Below are 19,799 nucleotides of genomic sequence, written 5' to 3'. Positions count from 1 at the left end.
TTTAACATAAAGTTATTTGTAAAGGTACGATTGCTCCCTCTCCTCGAGCTTCCCTTTTTCCTTCCTTGTTCTTTCTCTGTCTTGCATTGTCTCTAAGTGGTATCATACTGTTAAGGCTTATTCGTGTATTTTTTTTTTTTTTTTTTTAAACAAAAGATCTGGCTGTATTTCTTTTCAAAGCTATCAGATCCATGAACGTATTTTTTACTCCACTGTTAGGCCATCTGCTCTTGCTTTTTGTTCTGCTCGATTGATTTATTGGTCTTTTCTCTTTATATCCCATAGGGGAATCAGATTGTAGCCAAAGGTGGTATATTCACTCTTAGAAAAGGAGATTAGATCTATGATTTTAAAAACAATTTTAGATTTTTCTTTTCAAGGACAGGAAGAGGAAGATAATGACATAATAACCATTTCCTTTTTTAGGATCCGAATCTAAAAATGGTGAAGCAGACAGTTCAGATAAAGAAATGAAACATGGGCAAAAATCTCCCACTGGAAAACAAACAAGTCAGCACTTAAAACGATTAAAAAAGTCTGGTTTAGGTGAGTGTTCAATAGACTATGACTTTTTATGTTTTGGAGATTTATATTTTTTCAAATGAAACTACAGAAAATTTCCAGAAGGTTTTTCTTATTAGATAAACAAGGAAGTAAAAATCTTTCCAATTTGTCTAAAATCAATAAGGATGCTAAAGAAATACTATAGTTAAAATTGTATTGTATTGAGCTTATTAGTAAATGTGTGAGTGATGCTGAAGAGATTTAAAATGATATAAATATTCAAATATCTGCTAAGTCATGATTCTATTTAATCACAGCCCAAGGTTTTGTCTCTGCTACTGGGTTTTACTTCATTGCAACACATCGTATTGGGAAAAAGACAACTTTCATGAAGGGTCCATTGAACTGGAGAGTATATTGTCATTGGGTTTTGTTTCAGTAACAGTGGTCTGCCTTGCATTTGGTCTTTGCTGCTTGAAATATTCAGTAGTGCCTGTCTAAAAAATGGTATAAAATTGCTGAAAAGTGTGAGAGACACAGCCTAGGAATATTGCAAGTCAGCACCAAGTTTTCTTCTGAAGTCTTCCTTCCTGGTAACTTTTCATGTGGAATCCAACAGCAGCATTTAGAGAAAAAGGAGCATGTGAACTAAAAAGGAAAATAATAAATAAACATATTCTGCTCTGAACATTATAATTCTAGACCATCCCTGCCTTGTTGAATGACCTGGACCTAATAGCTTCATTTCTCTTTCTTAGTTACTTCACCTGTGAACAGGGGTAATGATAATGACCTGGATCACTTTAATATCTTGTAAAATGATTTGTAGAAACTATAATTTTATTGACCGGAACTTTGTTACTGGTTCTGCTACTTACTTTCTTGGCAACTTAGGATAGTTCTTATTTACAGAGTTTATCTGTTTGTAAATAACTAAGCAAAATTGTAATCCATTAGTTTTTCCACAAAGATTTATTGATTGCCTACCATATACTAGGGATTTTGGTAAATACTAGGAATATAACTTAACAATTAAAAAGCCCTTGTTTAGGATATTTAAACCCTTAGAGAAAAGATTCTAGAAAGCAGAGTTCATTTTTGTTGTAAATTCTTTAAACGTAGCATTAGTTCCAAGTTCAAATATTTGTATAGCTGTCTTGCCCATTATGTGTTTGTGTAACTGCACTTACATATACACTAACATGGTTTTTCCTAATCCTGTCAGTGTTGTAACTACATTAAGGTGAGCAGCTTCTGTAATAGAAAACTACAAAGGGAGAGTTATCTGTAAAGAATACACTTTTTAAAAAAGCCCAAAAACAAAACAAAAAAACTATCACATTATGACCCTCCAAGTAATTTAAAGGTTAGAGACTTTCAGTTAAAAACAGCCTGCTACCAGAGGCCTGGGGACCGTGGTTTCAGGGGACATCGAGGTCAATGGCATAACAAAATGTATTAAGAAAATGTTCTAACATCCCACTTGGATGAGAGGCATCTAGAGTATTCAGTGCTAGCAAGCAGCCACCTAAGGTGCATCAACTGGTCTCAACCCACCTAGAGCAAAGTAGAATGAGGAACACCAAAGACATGGTAACGATGAGCCCAAGAAACAGAAAGGGCCACATAAACCAGAGACTCCATCAGCCTGAGACCAGAAGAACTAGATGGTGCCTGGTTACCACCCATCACTACCCTGACAGGGAACACAACAGAAAATCCCCGATGGAGCAGAACAGTGGGATGCAGATCTCAAATTCTCATAAAAACACCAGACTTAATGGTCTGACTGAGACTAGAGGGACCCTGGAGGTCATGGTCCCTGGACCCTTTGTTAACCCAAGAGTGGAACCATTCTCGAAGCCAACTCTTCAGGCAGGGATTGGACTGGATTGTAAAACAGAAAATGATACTGGTGAGGAGTGAGCTTCCTGACTCAAGGAGACACGTGAGACTGTGTCGGCAGCTCCTGTCTGGAGGTGAGATGAGAAGGCAGAGGAGTACAGGAGCTGGTTGAATGGACACGGGGAATACAGGGTGGAGAGGAGGAATGCGCTGTCTCATTAAGGGGAGAGCAGCTAGGAGTATATGGCAAGGTGTGTGTAACTATTTATATGAGAGACTGACTTGATTTGTAAGGTTTCACTTAAAACACAATTAAAAAAAAAATGGCCTGCTGCCACCCTCAGTAAAGTCAAAACCGTATGCAGAGTTTAAGAAATTCAAGGCACAGATTGGTGGTGGGTGCTGTCAAGTCAGTTTTTGATTTGTGGTGACCCCATGTGACAAAGTAGAACTTCCGTATAGAGTTTTCTCGGCTGTAATCTTGACAGGGTATGGAGCTCTGCTGACGTGGTGATTAACTCAGCTGTTAACCAAAAAGTCGACACTTCAAATCCACCAGACACTCCTTGGAAACCCTATGGGGAGTTCTACCCTGTCCTGTAGGGTCACTCTGAGTCAGCATTGACTCAACAGCAAGCAGGTTTGATTTTGGTTTAAATCTTCACAGGAACAGCTTGCCAGGACTTTCTCCTGTGGAACTGCTACTTGGGGTCAAACCACCAACTTTTCCATTAGCAGCTGAGTGCTTAACTGTTGGGACAGAAGGTCTCACCATTTATTAACTTAGCTAATTTAAGGTCTGAAAACCCACAAAGGTATACTATGGTAGCAGGATTCTCCCAGGTACTTCAGATTATCAGTCAGGGTTTCTTGAATTCCAGTCATTGTTTCCTGGATGCTCATGCTCAAGTAAGTAGTTACAGAATCAGAACCTTTTTTTTTTTTTTAATTGGGAGTCAACTGAATATATAAAGGTGATATGCAGATCTGCTCTTAGGAAATCTTGTATGCCACTAAGTATATGTTAAAAACTGTGCTCTGTCAAAAGTACTTCAGCTGACTTGTTAGCAAATTAAAATGGTAATAAAGGAGACCACTGTGTTCTTTTCAATCTGCTTAGTTTTAGACTACCAAGTAGTTGAAATAATGAAGCTATTTTAATGGAGGAATGGAGCTTAATAGTATTTACTGTCCATATGTAATACAATGGCCTAGATAGTTTGACATAAGTTGTCTCATTTAATCCTTTTGTTAATTATGTGCAGTCAAATGATTTCCATTTTACAGCTGAAGAAACTGAGGCCCACAAGGTTTAAGGAGTTTGCCCAAAATACGTAGTGCTTAAGTGCTACAGCTGCTAACCAAAAGTCGGCAGTTCGAATCCACCAGGCGCTCCTTGGAAACTCTATGGGGCAGTTCTACTTTGTCCTGTAGGGTGGCTATGAGTCAGAATCGACTTGACAGCAACATTTTTTTTTTTTTTAAGGTACAAGCCAAGGCATATCCAGCCCCAAAGCCTAAACCATTAATTATGTATATGGCTTGAATGTCAAGTCATCTAGCCTGTGTTTTAGGCCTGTAGGCACCACCAGGAGCTACATATTGCATTATATGACATGATGAGTCCATCACTGGTGTTAAAATGCAGGTACACTAGTTACACATGGAAGGAGCACTTATAACTATTAAGATTGACTGGTTGATCCTGTCTAAATCAAACAGGAAGAGAAAGAAATTGGGATTTAAAATTAGTCAGTTAAGGTAAATATCTGTCAAAAATAAATGGAAGGTGATTACTGGGAAGGAACTGTGACTAGCCTAGCAACCAACAGAGTGGAATGGCTTATTTTGTGCAAATGAAGTCAGTAGTTATTAAACCTCTCTTATATACCCAGCCCTATAAAAATGAAGGAATCCCTGGTGGCGTAGTGGTTAAGTGCTGCGGCTGTGAACCAAAAGGTCAGCAGTTCAAATCTACCAAGCGCTCCTTGGAAGCTCTGTGGGGCAGTTCTACTCTATCCTATAGAGTCGCTATGAGTCGGAATCAACTCAGCGGCACACGGCAACAAATGATATTAGGAGTCCTGGGTGGTGTAGACAATTAATGCGCTTGACTGTTAACAGAAAGGTTGGAGGTTTCAGTCTACCCGAAGGTGTCTTGGAAGAAAGGACTGGTGATCTATTTCTGAAAGATCAGCCATCGAAAACCTGCAGAGCACAGTTCTACTCTGACACATATAAAGTTGCCATGAGTCAGAGTCAATTCGAGGGCAACAGGTTTATGACTTTAGGAACCTTACAGAATAGAAGATTCTATGTGCTGTGAAGCATTTTGGAATCAGAATAATATTTAGTTAAGTTGCTAACTCCTTGGGAACAGTAGTTCCATTTTTGTAGTCCTCACAGCGCCCATTACATCCCTCCTGTTTGGTAGGTGCTAGATGCATTTTTGAATGAATTACTTTTAAGTAACAGAGCGGGCTAGGAAGTTTGTCAGGATAAGTGAGTTAGTGTAGTAGTGCAGCTACTTACATCTGTTTGTATAAAAATGATCCTTTGCTTTTTGGGACAGTCATTCTTTGTGAACAGATGTTTAGCTACAGATCCAGTGCAGAGAAAGTTGATCCCACCCCTGTGCCCCTTAGGGTTGTTATAATTTGAAATGGACTCAACAGAAACAGGTTTTTTGTTTTGGTTTTTTTGTGTCTTGAAATGTAATGAGTATAGCCTAAGGCACAATGGATCCCACTGTGTTTCCCAGAGGACTCTACAATAATGGACACACCATAGACTTCCTCAGAGTCCTTCATATGCTCTTCTTCCCTGGAGAGGGTTAGGGGAATACAATAATAGGCAAGTAGGTAGGTAGGTAGGTAGGTAGATAGACAGATGATAGAGAGTCCAGGCATGGACCGATAACTTGAAATTTGCCTGCAAAATTGAAGGGTGCTTAGAGACAAAAGAAAGAGGCAGGCAACTTCAGTGTTGTGTCAAAGGAGTTTTATTATTAGGGAGATTTACATACTGAGGCAGTGGTCCCCAGTGACAGGAGGACCAAGGCAGATCCAGATCTCCGTACCCAGCAGTGGGGGGTGGGGGGAGAGGGGGGCAGAGGTTTTATAGTGGTCAGGGACAAAGGTGTCTTCAAGCCAGAGAGTTATATAAGACTGCCTCAGCAAGGTCACATAACAGAGGTTTGGAAAACAGCAGTGAACTAACAGAGAGCGTGAGAGCAGCCATGTTCAGCCTTGCAGAGTCTGTTTTCCCCTTCAGGTGGATGGATGGATGATACATGTTTGGGTGGATGGATGGATAGATAGATGGATAGATATATAATTTAAATATCCCTCAGCCATTCTAGTTCTGATGGTAATCTTGAAATTCTTAAGAGAAATATATCACTAAGCATGGAAATCTACTGCTTTTGTGGTTTTTTGTTTTATTTTGTTTGTATGTAGGTTTTCTCTTATTTTGATCTTGTTTCTTTGCTCTTGGCCAGTGTTATGGATGAAAACTATGAGAAAATTCCTCTGAGTAGCTTTCTGTTTGACATTGGTAATATGGGACACATGAATACAAGTTAAAAAAAAAATAGATCTTGGTAGTATTTCTCTGATGATATAAAAAACAAGCGAAATAAAAACCTTGCAGGTCCCTTTCCCATTTCTAAATCATGCGTGGTGGAAACTACTGTTCTGATATAAAACAAGCGCTAGCAATATGTACAAGGTCTCTTTTATTATCACAGGTTTTGAAAATTATTATAACAGTAAATACTAGACTACCAAATAACCAAAGAAAAAAACCCAAATCTATTGTTGTTGAGCCAATTCCAACTCATAGCAACCCTACAGGACAGGGTAGAACTGCCCCAGAGGGTTTCCAAGGAGTGGCTGGTGGATTTGAACTGCTGACCTTTTGGTTAGCAGCCAGGCTGTTAATCACTACACTGCCTGGGCTCCACCAAGTAACCAGGCAGCAGAAACTGCTACCGGGGATGAAGGGTAGGTGCTAGCTGTAAATGAGGTTTGAAGTATGTGTTTTTCTTGCCTAATCAATTGTCTTAATACCCTTTCTGCTTGTCTTAGCAAAGGATGAGAGACATTTAAGATCTCCCCCATGAAGTTTTCTGAAGGAAACCTTAGTGCATTATCATCTCACCATTTTCAGAACACTTAGAACATCTATTGTGAACTTAAAAAAAAAAAATTGTTTAATGATAAATACTGTCTTATCAACTTGTTTTGTATTCCTTAATTTCTCACACTCTCCATTGCTGAAATGTATGTTCTTTGAATTCAGGGCCTTTGACCTAAGCCAGTTTTTAATTGTATGTCTTCCTACCCAATCGCAGAGTAGGAGTTTAAAAAGTGCTCGCTAAACAAACCTAAGCTACTAATGGAAGAAAGGGGTTCTAATAAATGCCTTAATAGAGACCAACTTCTGGGATTCGTTCCAATATATTCTATTTGGTTTAATCTTTTTGTAGTGGAGAATTACGACTTTGTTGGTTTTATAAAATGTTTCATGTTCCTTAAATAAATTAATGCAGAAGAATAAAAATAAAATTTGAATAACTTCAAATCCTATCATTGAAAAATTATCTGCAGTGTTCTATAAACATTATTTGGCATCTCTTAGTGTGTATCTATAGCCAGAGGTCATTTTAGAAAAATCGTATCATACCATTTTAATTAAAAGTACTAAATTAAATTAAGTTTAGGTTAAATAATAAAGAATAGAAGTAAAACCAAAAAAAAAAAAAACCAAATTCTTAACCAAAGGATATTCTTATTTCTAAAAGTTCTCTCTAAAAATATGAAAAACTGAAATCGAAGTGATTATCTTTTTAACTGTTCATTTCAGTTGGACAGCATGTTATCAAAGATGGCAAAATAAAGTCACTGACACTCCCTCCTACTCCATGTTTTTTTTTAGTTATATTATTTTTTTTAAAACATTTAGCTTGATAACATTTACATTCTGTTTTACAACCAAATCCCCATGGTTCTTTAACCCTGGTACTATATTTTAGTGGATGTAACGCTCCCCAGTAGGCTTTTTACAGTCTCTCTGTTCTTGAAGACTATGCTGACTCATGTCTTAGATGACTAGATTTTGTCCTCTGATATAGTTGTTCCTTTACACTTTGCTCTTTGAGAGCTGATTTTTCTTCTCAGGGCTCTATTTCAGAATTATTCTTTTCTAACTTCTTTGAGACCCTGAAGGCCTCTTTCTGTCATTCTTTGGGCTGTTTGCCTTGTAGCAAAAGGCCCTGGTCTTCCTGTTGCACGTGCCTCCTTCCCCTTGTTGAGTGGGTGTCGTCTCTGTCTGTACACATGTTGTACATAAATCCTTTGTGGGTTCCTTTCTAGGAAATTGAAGTCGTTCAGCCCACAGGCTACCTACCAATCAACAAGTACTCCAGAGTCTGCAGCCTTTACTCAGAATGGTGGCTTTAGAGCTCCCTGTGGTCAAAATAATAGAGAATTTCCCTGACACTAATGGGATACATTTCCCCAATTTTTATCATTCGGCCAACCTAGTGCATTGTTAGATACCATAGACTTTTACTGTGGTAATTTGGATTGTTGCTTCCCCACCAGCCTTTGTCCTACCTCAGCTACCATAGACTCTGTCTGCTAAACATGTGGGTATTAGACACTAAAATGACTGCGTCTTTTCTTCCTCTGGGTACTTCAGGGAGATGAGGAACCAGCTTTAATAAGATAAGACAATCAGATATAATCGGATTGTTCTTAAGCCAGTTAAGAGTACCTGTGTAAAGATAATTAAAATAGAATTAAACATCCTGTGTGGCAACAAATTTATCTTTGTTCCAGGATTATAAAATGTGTTTTTGCTTAAGTGGACATCTTTTAAATAGATCTTTGGGCCTTGTCATAGAGACTATGTGCTTCTTTTGAGGTTTCTTCTCTTCTATGATATTCTTAAGGATCTTGAACCATTTTAAATGGCAACCAGCAGCATACGTCCTACATCTTAAATTGCTTATTGTATATGTTTCAAAAGTTTCACATTTTTCTCAATTCCCCAGTACTCCTCCCAGTGGGAATCAGTCTAGTCAATGACCTCTACTCCTTTATAGAAGACTATTTAGGCCATATAACAAGAACTGAGTAAATTCCTTTCCTTTATTTTTTTTAACATTTCTCTGTCCCTCTTTTGCCTTTTCCTCCATTGCTGAGAAAAGAATTTTCTTCCTGATCCTTTCTCTACAGTCTAATATTTTTTAAATTGTGAACTACTAACTCAAGCATGTGGAAAAATGTATCAAACAGACACCTATACACACATCTCCTTGATTTAACAAATGTTAGGAGTGTGCCTGATTTACCCTTTTTTTTTTCAATATAGATAGTACATTTGTTCTTTTTTCTATGCGAAGAATGGCTGATAAATTTCCTTTCTCATACTATCCTTGTGTGTCCTTATTTTGGAATAAAGATTATATTAACATCATAAAGTTAATTGAAAGCTTTCTTTTCTGATTCTTTGGAATATGTAAAAAATTAAATGATGCAAGAGTTCTTTGATGTATTGATAAAATTTATCTCTACAGCTATTTATAATTTGTACTTACTATGTATGGGGGAAATTTTTTGCCTGTTGGTTCATTTTTTAAAAAAATTTTACAAGTCTGTTTAAGTTTTCTAATTTTAAGTTAAATTTAGAAATTTGTGAAATTAAAATAATTCAGTTTATCTTCAAAGATATTGGCAAAAATCATATTATTATGTAAAATGCTTTTTAAAACCTATTTTTAATTAGAATTTGATCTGCTTGTAAAATGTATACTTTATCTAATATTATATTCCCACCTTTTATTCCTATTCATATTTGTTTATGCCAACAAATCTATTTGATTAGACTAATTGAAAAACAAAACAAAAAAGACGGGTTTGGTATTTTTGGTCTTGTTCTTTTCTACTTCATGAATCTCTGCTCATGTTTTTATACTTTTTTGTCTTTCTGAAATTATTCAGTTATTCATTTATTAACTTCTTGATTTATACAATTAACTTTGATTTATACAATTACCCTTTAAAATTTCAATCTCTTCCCAGTCTCTAATATGTATAATTTAGATAAGTAATTTGTCTGTAAAACCAGTTGAGCTCCATTTTACACATTTTATTATTGTCATTTAGAATCCAGATATTTTATAATTTCCATTGCAAATTTTTTTCTTTGATTTGTGAAGTACTTAGATGTATGCTTTTGAATATCCAAATATATAATGGGAATATGAGTTTAGGAATTGTTATTTTTGTGTTAACTGGTATCTGATTTTATTTCTTCGTGGGCAAAGAACAGGGGAGTTTATATCATTCTCCAATATTTGTTGAAATTCACTGGTCAATTTTTTTTTTTTCTTAATGTTCCTTGAATGCTGACAAAGAAATTGCTTTCTCTAATGGTTTGGTACACAGCCTTGTGTTAAATTCATTGGTTCAAGACTGATTATTGAGATTTTATAGTCCTCTGTATTCTGAAGACAATTTTTTGCTTTATCTGTCAGTTTCTGATAAAAGTATGTTAATACTTTCTACTGTGAGAAACTGTGCAATGTCAGTTTCTCTTTTTAATTCTCTTAATTTTGTGTATAATTTTGAGGCTGTGTTGTTTAAAAAGATACAAGTTCAAGGTTATTTTATCTTTCCAGCGAATTATCTTTACACACTTAAGGAATGATCTTTCTCATCTCCAGTAATTTTTTTTTTTTACTTCTATCTCTTTTGTCTGATGTTAATATTACAGCATTTCTTTTTTGTAGCTTTGAATTTCTGTTTCATCTCTTCATTTCCATCCTTTCCATATGATTCTTATTTTAAGTGTGTCTCTTATAGGCAACTCATAACTGGTTCTTGTTAATTTTTCTTATATGAAAATCCATTTATCTTTATTGTAATTGTTGGACTTAATTTTACTTTAGTTTTCATTTTTTTTCTGTATTTCCACCTTCCATTTGATTGATTAGGTTTCCTTCCATCCATTTATTTGGAAGTTAAAAGTGTTTTTCTTTTTTCCCCCAATGGCTACCTATAGAGTTTTAACAAAGTTAAGAACGAATCCATATCTCTATCTTATTCTCAAACAACACCAGGGTTTTCTAGTGCTCTAATTTCAATCATACCTTTCCATCTTGGGCAAATCTCCTGTAAAATGCCTCTTTAAAGTGTTAAAAAGTAAGGATGTCACTTTGAAGACTAAAGTGCACCTGACTCAAGCCATGGTATTTTCAGTTGCCTCGTATGCATGCAAAAGCTGGACAATGAATAGGTAAGACCGAAGAAGAATTGATGCTTTTGAATTACAGTGTTGGTGAAGAATGTTGACTATACCATGGACTGCCAGAAGAACAAACAGATCTGTCTCGGAAGAAATACAACCAGAATGCTCCCTAGAAACAAGGATGGTGAGACTTTGTCTCACGTTCTTTGGACATGTTATCAGGAGGCAGCAGTCCTCGGCGAAGGAGTTCATGCTTGGGAAAGTACAGGGTCATCAAAAAAAGAGGAAGACCCTCAGTGATGGATTGACACAGTTGCTGTAACAGTGAGCTCGTACACAGCAACGATTGTGAGGATCAGGACCGAGCAGGGTTTCGTTCAGTTGTACTTAGGACTGCTAAGAGTTAGAGCTGACTCGATGGCACCTAACAAAAAGAACAACAGCTTCCCATTTTGCATGAAATTATTGTCTAATATTTTATTTCTTATTTGTTTTAACCCCAATTAGTCATTATAATATTTTTTACAGGCAGTGTTTGGAGTTACTCATGTCTATTTACCATTGATTTCTTGCAACCCACTCATTCGTTTTCTGATTTAACTTCTTTATTTGTTAAAAACATCCACTAGTGGTTATTTCAGCAAAACTTTTTAAGGAACAGACTTTCAATTTGAAATACTGAAAATGTTCTTATATCATTGTCATTTTTGAGTGACATAGTTATGAAATTCTAGATTTACACTTATTTTCCTTGGGCCCTTTGAAAATATTCTGTTGTCTTCCATTATCTTTTTGCTGATAAGGTTTCTGTAATTCTTATTGTTATCCCATAGGAGGTAATGTATGTTTAAAAAGATTTTAAGATAGTATTTTTACTTTTTGGTGTTTTAAGATTTCCATATACCAGATGTAGGAATTGTATAAGATATGGTATTTTGCTGTGTCTTAGGAATTATATATTTTTTCAATTATAAAAAAAAAATTCCAACCATTAGTTCTTCAAATATTTCATTCCTGGCATCCTCTGTGCTTTTTTGGTTCAGAAAATCAGAATGTATTCTATATTCTGATTGCTTGTTATATTTCTCTTAATTTTTTCTTTATCCTATTTTCTGACTTTTTAATGCTATTTATTTATCTTTTTATATACCTGTTTGTTTATTTTATAACCAAAGAACTAATATTGATACATTATCATTAACTAAAGTGCATGGTTTACATTAGGGTTCATTCTTGGTGTTGCACGGTTCTATGAGTTTTGACAAATGGAAAAAGTCATGTATCCGCCATTGCAGTATCACACAGAATTATTTTATTGTCCTTAAAATGCCCTGTTCCTTACCTCTTCACCTCCCTTACTCCTTCCCTGGACCCCTGGCAATCACTGATCTTTTTGCTGTCTCTCTAGTCTTTTCCAGAATGTCATATAGTTGAAATCGTATAGTACCCAGATTTTCAGAATGGCGGCTTTCACTTAGCAATATGCATTTAAGGCTCTTTCATGTCTTTTTGTGGCTTGTTAGCTTTTTTCTTTATATCACTGAATAATAATATTCCATTATATGGATTTACCAGTGTTTGTTTACTCATTCACCTATTAAAGGTCATTTTGGTTGCTTCTAACTACCGGCTATTAATGAATAAAGCTGCTGTAAACATTTGCATGCAGGTTTTTTTTTTTTTTTTTTTGTGGACATAAGTCTTGAACTCATTTGGGTAAATGTCTCAGAAGTACCATATTGTTACACAAATAACACTCGCCTTTTATGTTTGTTTGCCAGTTGCACTCCCCCCCCTCCGCCCGCCCCGAGGTATTTTGAAAAGTACGCTATGTTAATTTTTTTATGGCAACACGTAAAAAAAAAATAGGCATAGCGGCAGTTATAAAAATACCTCATCGGGGGAGAGTGCAGTTGGCAAACAAACGTAGAAGGCACATGTTACTTGTGTAAAAATGCAGTAATTGCTGGATCATATGGTAAGGCTATGTTTATCTTTGTATGAAACTGTCAGTCTGTTTTCCAAAATGGCTATACCATTCTGCACCCCACCAGCAGTGAATTAAGCTTCCTGTTGCTCCACGTCCTCGCCAGCGTTTGGCATTGTCAGTGTTTTGGATTTTAGCCATTCTAATAGGTGTGTAGTGGTATCTTGTCTTAATCATTTTTCACACTGAATTTTACATATTTTCCTTGACTTTAAATAAGGAGCCCTGGTGGCATGGTGGTAAAGCGCTTGATTGCTAACTGTAAGGTTGGTGGTTCAAATTCACCAGCTGCTCCACGGGAGAAAGATGTGGCAGTCTGCTTCCATAAAGATTACAGCCTTGGAAAGCCTATGGAGCAGTTCTGCCCTGTCCTGTAGAGTCACTGTGAGTCAGAATAGACTCGATGGCAGTGGGTTTTTTTGTTTGTTTATTTTTTGGTTTCATATTTTATTTACTCGAAATTTCTTCTGTTGTATTTATTGAATTTTTTTTTAAGATTTATAAACAGTAAATTTTTTCATCTAGCTGTCTAGCTTTGTTTCAAATCTGCCTCTTATTTTTTTCATAATGTCCTGTTTTTTTCCATAATGGTGTTTATTCTTTCTTTTGTTTTTAACAATCCAAAATTGAGATCAGCAAACTTTTTATGTCCAGGGCCAGAGAAGAGATATTTTAGACTTTGTTGGCTGTGTGATTTGTCACAACTGTTCAGCTCTGTAGTGTAGTGCAAGAGCAAACATAGTCAGTGTGTAAACAATTGAGCATGTCTGTGCTCCAGCAAAACTTCATTTACCAAAATAGGTATTGGGCTGGATTTAGTTCATAAGGCACAATTTACTGGTCACTGATTTAACGCATACACTGTTATAATCTCATTCAAATGATTCTCCTAGCTCAAGTAACTAAGAGTAACAGTTCTGTTTGTATCAGCTCACTGTCCGTTATAGCAGATTATTTTCTTGTGTGTCATAGTTTTGAGTTGTGAATATACATACAGCCTTTTGTTGGAGGCCAGTGTGCCTTGAGTTGTGGAATTATCCTTGAGAACATATTTGCACTTCAGACCTTACAGGTAAACTTTATATTATCACCCTCAGAAACATGCTGAATGAAAATCTTCCAGTGCTTAGCGCTCTGCCTGGCACATGGGAGGCGCACAGTTCTTATTGCTATCATTTATGCTTATTAAAATTAGCAGCACTCTTCTTGTTGTTGTCATCAATCCTAGAATCTACCTAAGGTGCAGTTGTTAGAGTTTGTGCTTTCAAAGTTTTTAAAACTCTAATTAATTGAAAGATTATAATTAAAGTACTTCTTTATCTGGACCTGGTGCTAGGTTGGATTAAAATATAGAATGAAGGGTACATGATGAAAATTGAAGCTCACTAAGGCAAGACAAAAACATAATGAAAGCTTTGGAGATTTCCATTTTGAAATATTTAAAAGGGGTAGAATTAAATGTATTATTGAACTTGTATGTGTATTGTGTTTTGTTTCCCCAACCTATGGTAAATTCATACTTTTTGCTTCTTTCTTACAGGACACTTGAAATGGACCAAAGCTGAGGACATTGACATAGAAACCCCAGGATCTATTCTTGTCAACACTAACTTGAGAGCATTAATAAATAAACATACGTTTGCTTCCTTACCTCAGCATTTCCAACAATACCTCCTGCTTTTGCTTCCAGAAGTAGACAGACAGGTAAGTGGAAGTTTTAAACATTTGGTATCAATTACTACTTATATTACCATGATGTGTCAGGGCCGTTTTGGAAGATGACTGATGGATGGACCGTTTGTAATAATGTAGTATATTTATGTAATTTATTTATGTATATATTTGCTGCCATCAACGGTTTCTTTGTTTAATCTGCCAAAACAGAACCATTTTTTAGTCTCAGTAATGAGTCGACTCAAATTTTAAATTATGGTGTCAAGTGAAAACAACAGACCTACTCACATTGGGACGGGAAAACAAAGAAATCAGACATTCCATTATCAAATAAATCTTTGAAGTAGCTGCTCCTTTGCCCGGAGGGAATATTGGAGTGCAGCCATAAAAAAGCCAGGGTTTCTAAGAAATTATGTAAATGTTTTTATTCTCAACTCTTTCCAAAAAGCATTTAAAATTTATGTTTCCAGTTGCCTTCTGAGAGTCTATCATCATGAATAAGATTGCCTATAAATAATCACCTTTTATCTTTTTTTTCTAGTGTAACTGGAAATGCTTTGAGTTATAAGTATATTTTTGAAAAGCTTCCAAAATAAGGAAATACAAATACAGGCCCATAATAGCAGGCATCAATCATGCCAAACTGTTTCCTTAGAAAATAAAAGGAAAAAAAAATTTAATCACATAAACTTTTATTAAGTTCTACAAAAATTATTAAATGGCATCTAGGAAAACTTCCTTCTGATTCTTATTTCAATAAATGTTGACAGTTATAGTTTCCAGTTGGTGAACATAATACATGTGCGTTTATGAATTTGCATTTCAAAGTGATACCTACATCCATGAATTAAAGTGGCCAAGATTGAATCAATATTTCCAGATTACTTTGAATAAGTTTTTTTAGCTTCTTCTTTGATTCTGTTTTCTACTAACTTAACCACCTCTTAACATAGTTAAAATAAGATGAGCAGCATTTTGCTACCATTCTTATGTATCTCTTTGGTGGTAATTATTGTTCCTATGTAGAAAAAGATTATTTTGATTTGGGGTACATTTTGTTTAACAGGGAGTTTACCTTCGCTCAACAAAAATTTGTTAAGCATTTACTATGAAAATGGCATGTTCTAGGTGCTTTGGGATAATAGACAGTCCATGCTTGTTAAATGTTTATTGAAAGAATGACTAAATGTTCTCTGTTTTGGACACATAAACTATATTTGTAAATAACCAAACAACGAAGTAGAAATGATTAAGGTAAGGGGGGAAAAGCACAAAGTATATTGATCTTTCATTAATCAGAAGCGAAAAATCAGAGACGAATTTAATCCTTGAATTGGACCTTGAGATATAAAAGGACGGGAATTTGAATAAAAAGGATGGGAAAGTACTAAGTGAAAGTTCAAAAGATACAAAAAAACAAAAGTTAATATAGTGGAAGTCTAGCTTGTTGGAAGAACAGTACAAATGAATCTGGAAAAACAGATTGGAACCAGATTTTGGAAGACTCCTTGAGTATGAGGCTGAAGTATCTGAGCAGTGTCTCCCTGTGTCTGCAATGCAAAGTCATTGAGGGCTTTTGAGTAGAACAAAATGTAATAACAGCATGGCTTTTGAAGAAGATTATTCTGGCAGTACTGAATGCTAATGTTAGGGATGGGAAGCATGAAAGGGGAAGGAATAGTTAGAAAGCAGTTTTAGTTGTTCCAAGAGACATAATGAGGGCTTGAATTTGGGGAATAGCATTGAAATCCAAGAGGAGGAGGATAATGCAATCATCGTCGTCATCAGGATGCAGTTTTACATTTTGAAAAATAGCATTTGAAGCGAGGTATAGGGAGAAGCCAGTGATGACTCTCAAGTTTCAAGCTTGTATGACTGAGAATATGATTGAGTCATTACAAAAGAAACTTTTTTTGCAGCGCTGATTTATTTGCTTACACGTTTTCTCCACTTCAACATCTGCGTAGTTTATCTGTTTACAACCCTACCTCCAGCTCCTGGGAAATGGTTTGGCATACACGAAGTGTTCAATGAACCATTTTTGAATGAAGAAATTACAGATTGTCCTAGGTTTAGTCAAATGCTTCAGGGGCCAGAGTCTAAATTCAATATATTATTCAGCCTGTAGGAGTTTTTGTTACTCAGTTCTTTCTAGTCACAGTGAGAAATAAAAATGAATAAGGTACAATAAAACCAAACCAAACCCATTGCCGTGGAGTCAGTTAGGAATCATAGCGACCGTGTAAGACATAGTGACCCTGTAACTGCCCCGTAGAGTTTCCAGAGCACACCTGGTGGATTTGAACTGCTGACTTTTTAGTTAGCAGCTGTAACACTTAACCTCTATGCCACCAGGGTTTCCATGGCTCAACACTTGTCATCAAATAACATATAGTCCATTGAGAAATTATTTATTTAGTCAAAATATTTATTGAGCATCTATTGTATGCTACATATTTTGCTGCATACAGAGGTTACAAGGATGAATCTAGTGGAAGAATAGCAGGCAAGTAGAAGAGAAAAACCACCTTTACACTGAGATATATACATGATGCTCAGTACTGTGAAAAAAGTTTAATAACCAGAAATCTGTGCCAAATTTAGTATAAGACCAGGAGGAGTCCCATAAATGGTCAATAGAAGTATAAAGAGAGCCCTGCAAAGACATAGAAGGTGAAGAAATTTAATCTGAAAGTAGCATTGGAGAATATGGTAGAAGGATAGTTAAGTTGGACCTTGAAAGGCTGGTAGGTGTTTCATAAGTAGAGCTAAGGGAAAGTAAATTTTACATAGTGAGAGTATATCATTTACAAAGACTTGTTGGTTGTTGTATTCCAGAATGTTCAGTAGTGCAGAATGATTGGAGCATCTTAAAAGGGAAAATTAGTGGAATACTGTGCTGAAGGGGAATATGGTTGACAACTTTGATGACCTGGTTGCAGGCTAAGCTCTTTGAACTTTTTTTTTTTAAATCAGAGGTTATCATAAATTATTTTTCAAATGAGAAATAGCATGCATAAAATAACAAATAGTTTAATGACTGGACATAGAGGAGGGGAAGAGAATCCAAAGGATAAACAAAATTCGTTCTCGTAGGAAGTAGTAGCCCTGGGAATGATGGATTGGATAGGCAGAGAGATAACACTCAGGGAGACTGGTTAAGAGACAACTGCAGTAGTTGAGATATTCCATAGGATCTGACCTTAGGTACTGGCCTTGGATATGAAAAGAATGAATTCCGGACATATTTTCAACCCAGAATGAGTAGGCATAAATGACAGATTGCCTGTGGGGTGAGGTTGTTAGAGGTCTAGAACGCAACTAGAGATTTTATCTAGGGTGACTTCTCAGAACAGAGAGGCCCTGTGGGCCTGTCAGCACATGATAACAAGAAAGTTAGAGCTTCATCTCTGTGCCCTGTTCAAGGTGGGCTCAAAATTCTTACCTTGCTGAATGGAGCAGGCGAGTTGATTCAGCAGACAACCAAAACGGCTGCTACTTCAACCCAGTTTATCAATATCAAACTAGGGATAAAAATCACTGTTTCCTGGGCCGAGACAAGGAAAGAAGGCATGGAAGCGTGAATCTGATTACACAGATTTTTTTGAGTCAGAGGGAAATATCGCAATTACATCAAACACCCAAGAATTACACATGTACAAAAGTTTGTATATTTAGCCAAAATTTCAAGCTTCCAGCTTCCTTGTTTTTCTCTCTTTTTTTTTTTTTTTCAATACCCTCAGGCTTCTGCCTAAATTTCTCCCCTGAAGCAGCCCTTCAAGGCCTCTTACTCTGGACCCATAATTACCTGCAGTTCATTCCATTATCACATCCTTACAACATGAGAATCCCAGTTTCTCATTTTTCTTACCAGTGCCAACTGTCATTAAGCCAACCTCTCTGGCTGTTTTGTTTCTGTACATTTGTACTTTTGGTTCTGTGTTTTTTTTACCGGACTGTTTATCTTAGATTGAATTTTTACTTCTTCCTAGCTGTGTTTATAACATTGTCACATCTAGCTTGGTATTTAATTTTACTCCCCTTCACATACTATGGAAACCCTGGTGGCGTAGTGGTTAAGTGCTACGGCTGTTAACCAAAAAGATCGGCAATTCAAATCCACCAGGCGCTCCTTGGAAACCCAGTGGGGCAGTTCTGCCCTGTCCTATAGGGTCGCTATGAGTCAGAATTGACTCGATGGCAGTGGGGTTTTTTTTTTTTTTTATTTTCACACGTTATACTGTAAGTAACAAAAAATCCAACTCAAAGTGATTTAAATATAAAGGGGATTTATTGGCTCAGATAACTAGAAGTATCGAGGCTAGGGTAGGCTTCTGATTATTAAGCCTGGGATTCAGTTATTATCAACCCACCCACTGCTGTCAAATCCATTCTGACTCACAGCAACCCTATAGGACAGAGTAGAACTGCTCCATAGGGTTTCCAGGAAGCAACTGGTGGATTCAAACTGCCGACCTTTTGGTTGGCAGCTGAATGCTTAACTACAGCACCACCAGAAAAAAAAAAAAAAAAAAGTTATTATCAAGGACCTATTTAATTATTATTTATCGATTAATTTTTAAAACTTTTCTGTTGGAATTGGCTTTATTCTAAAACAGAGGCCCTTTGTGATAGGATGGGTACCTAAACCAAATAAGGGTGCTTGCCTCTTGGTTCACATGCATGGGGAAAGTACATCTATCCCAGTATTTCAAGCAAAAGGCACAAGATTTACACTGACTATTACTTAGGTCATATGGCCATTTCTTAAACAATGACTTTAGTAAAGGGAATGGGGTATGCAAATTAGCCTAAACCAATGAGACCTACCCTTGGAGCTTAAGAGTGCGCCCACCATCCCCTGAAGTAAACGGTAGGTTGTGGTAGAGGTCAGGGATACTTTTAAAATGTGAGTTTTAGGAAGTTTGTTTAGGGGATGTGACATGGGGAGGGGTATGGGAAAGGTTGCTTGGTAGGCAACCAACAGTGCCCACTGAAGTGGGGTATGTAATGAGTTTGTATTTGTCACATTGAGTTGAGAAATTTTTTCTTTATGAAGAGTCTGGAAAATGGTTATATATTCAGGTTTTGAGACCGGAGAAGACAGGATTAGGGATAAAATATACAAAGATTATTGTCTCAGCTGTGAGATCTGATGAGATTAGGAGACATGACAGTTGTCCCAGAGGAAAACATGTATTTGTGAGTGAAGGTAGATAAGAAGATGGATAGGAAAGAGGAAATAGAAAATATCAAATTCCTGAGTGGTTGTCAATATGGAGATCACCTACAGGCAGCAGTGTCAGATGGACATTAGGAGGTCCTTGGGGAATGAATAGGGTGTCTTCTCCTCTGTCCCTAAGACCCACCACCCTACAACCTTCTTTGCTCTGTTTTGATCTCCAGGAGGCTAAACCATTTATGGACTACCATATCAGGAGGGCTTGTACCTTCTGTTTTTTATTTTAATTTTTTTTTTAATTAAATAATCAATGACTTTTAGAAAACTTGAAGATACGACGGAGAATAAGTT

The 19,799-nt window shown here is 36.3% G+C and overlaps 1 protein-coding gene across 1 annotated transcript in view; it reads left to right on the top strand.

The window, feature by feature from the left end:
* The window catches only part of ASXL3 (ASXL transcriptional regulator 3), a 174,875-nt gene that overhangs the window by 86,006 nt on the left and 69,070 nt on the right, over positions 1-19,799 (top strand). The window contains exons 6-7 of the mRNA XM_023543899.2: positions 427-546; positions 14,133-14,296. Coding sequence (XP_023399667.2) covers positions 427-546; positions 14,133-14,296 — 284 coding nt within the window. The remainder of the gene's footprint in view (positions 1-426; positions 547-14,132; positions 14,297-19,799) is intronic.

Source organism: Loxodonta africana, chromosome 11, assembly GCF_030014295.1.
Source record: "Loxodonta africana isolate mLoxAfr1 chromosome 11, mLoxAfr1.hap2, whole genome shotgun sequence".
Taxonomy (NCBI): domain Eukaryota; kingdom Metazoa; phylum Chordata; class Mammalia; order Proboscidea; family Elephantidae; genus Loxodonta; species Loxodonta africana.
Note: the sequence above shows the minus strand (reverse complement) of the source record. Positions and strands in the feature narration are given on the sequence as shown.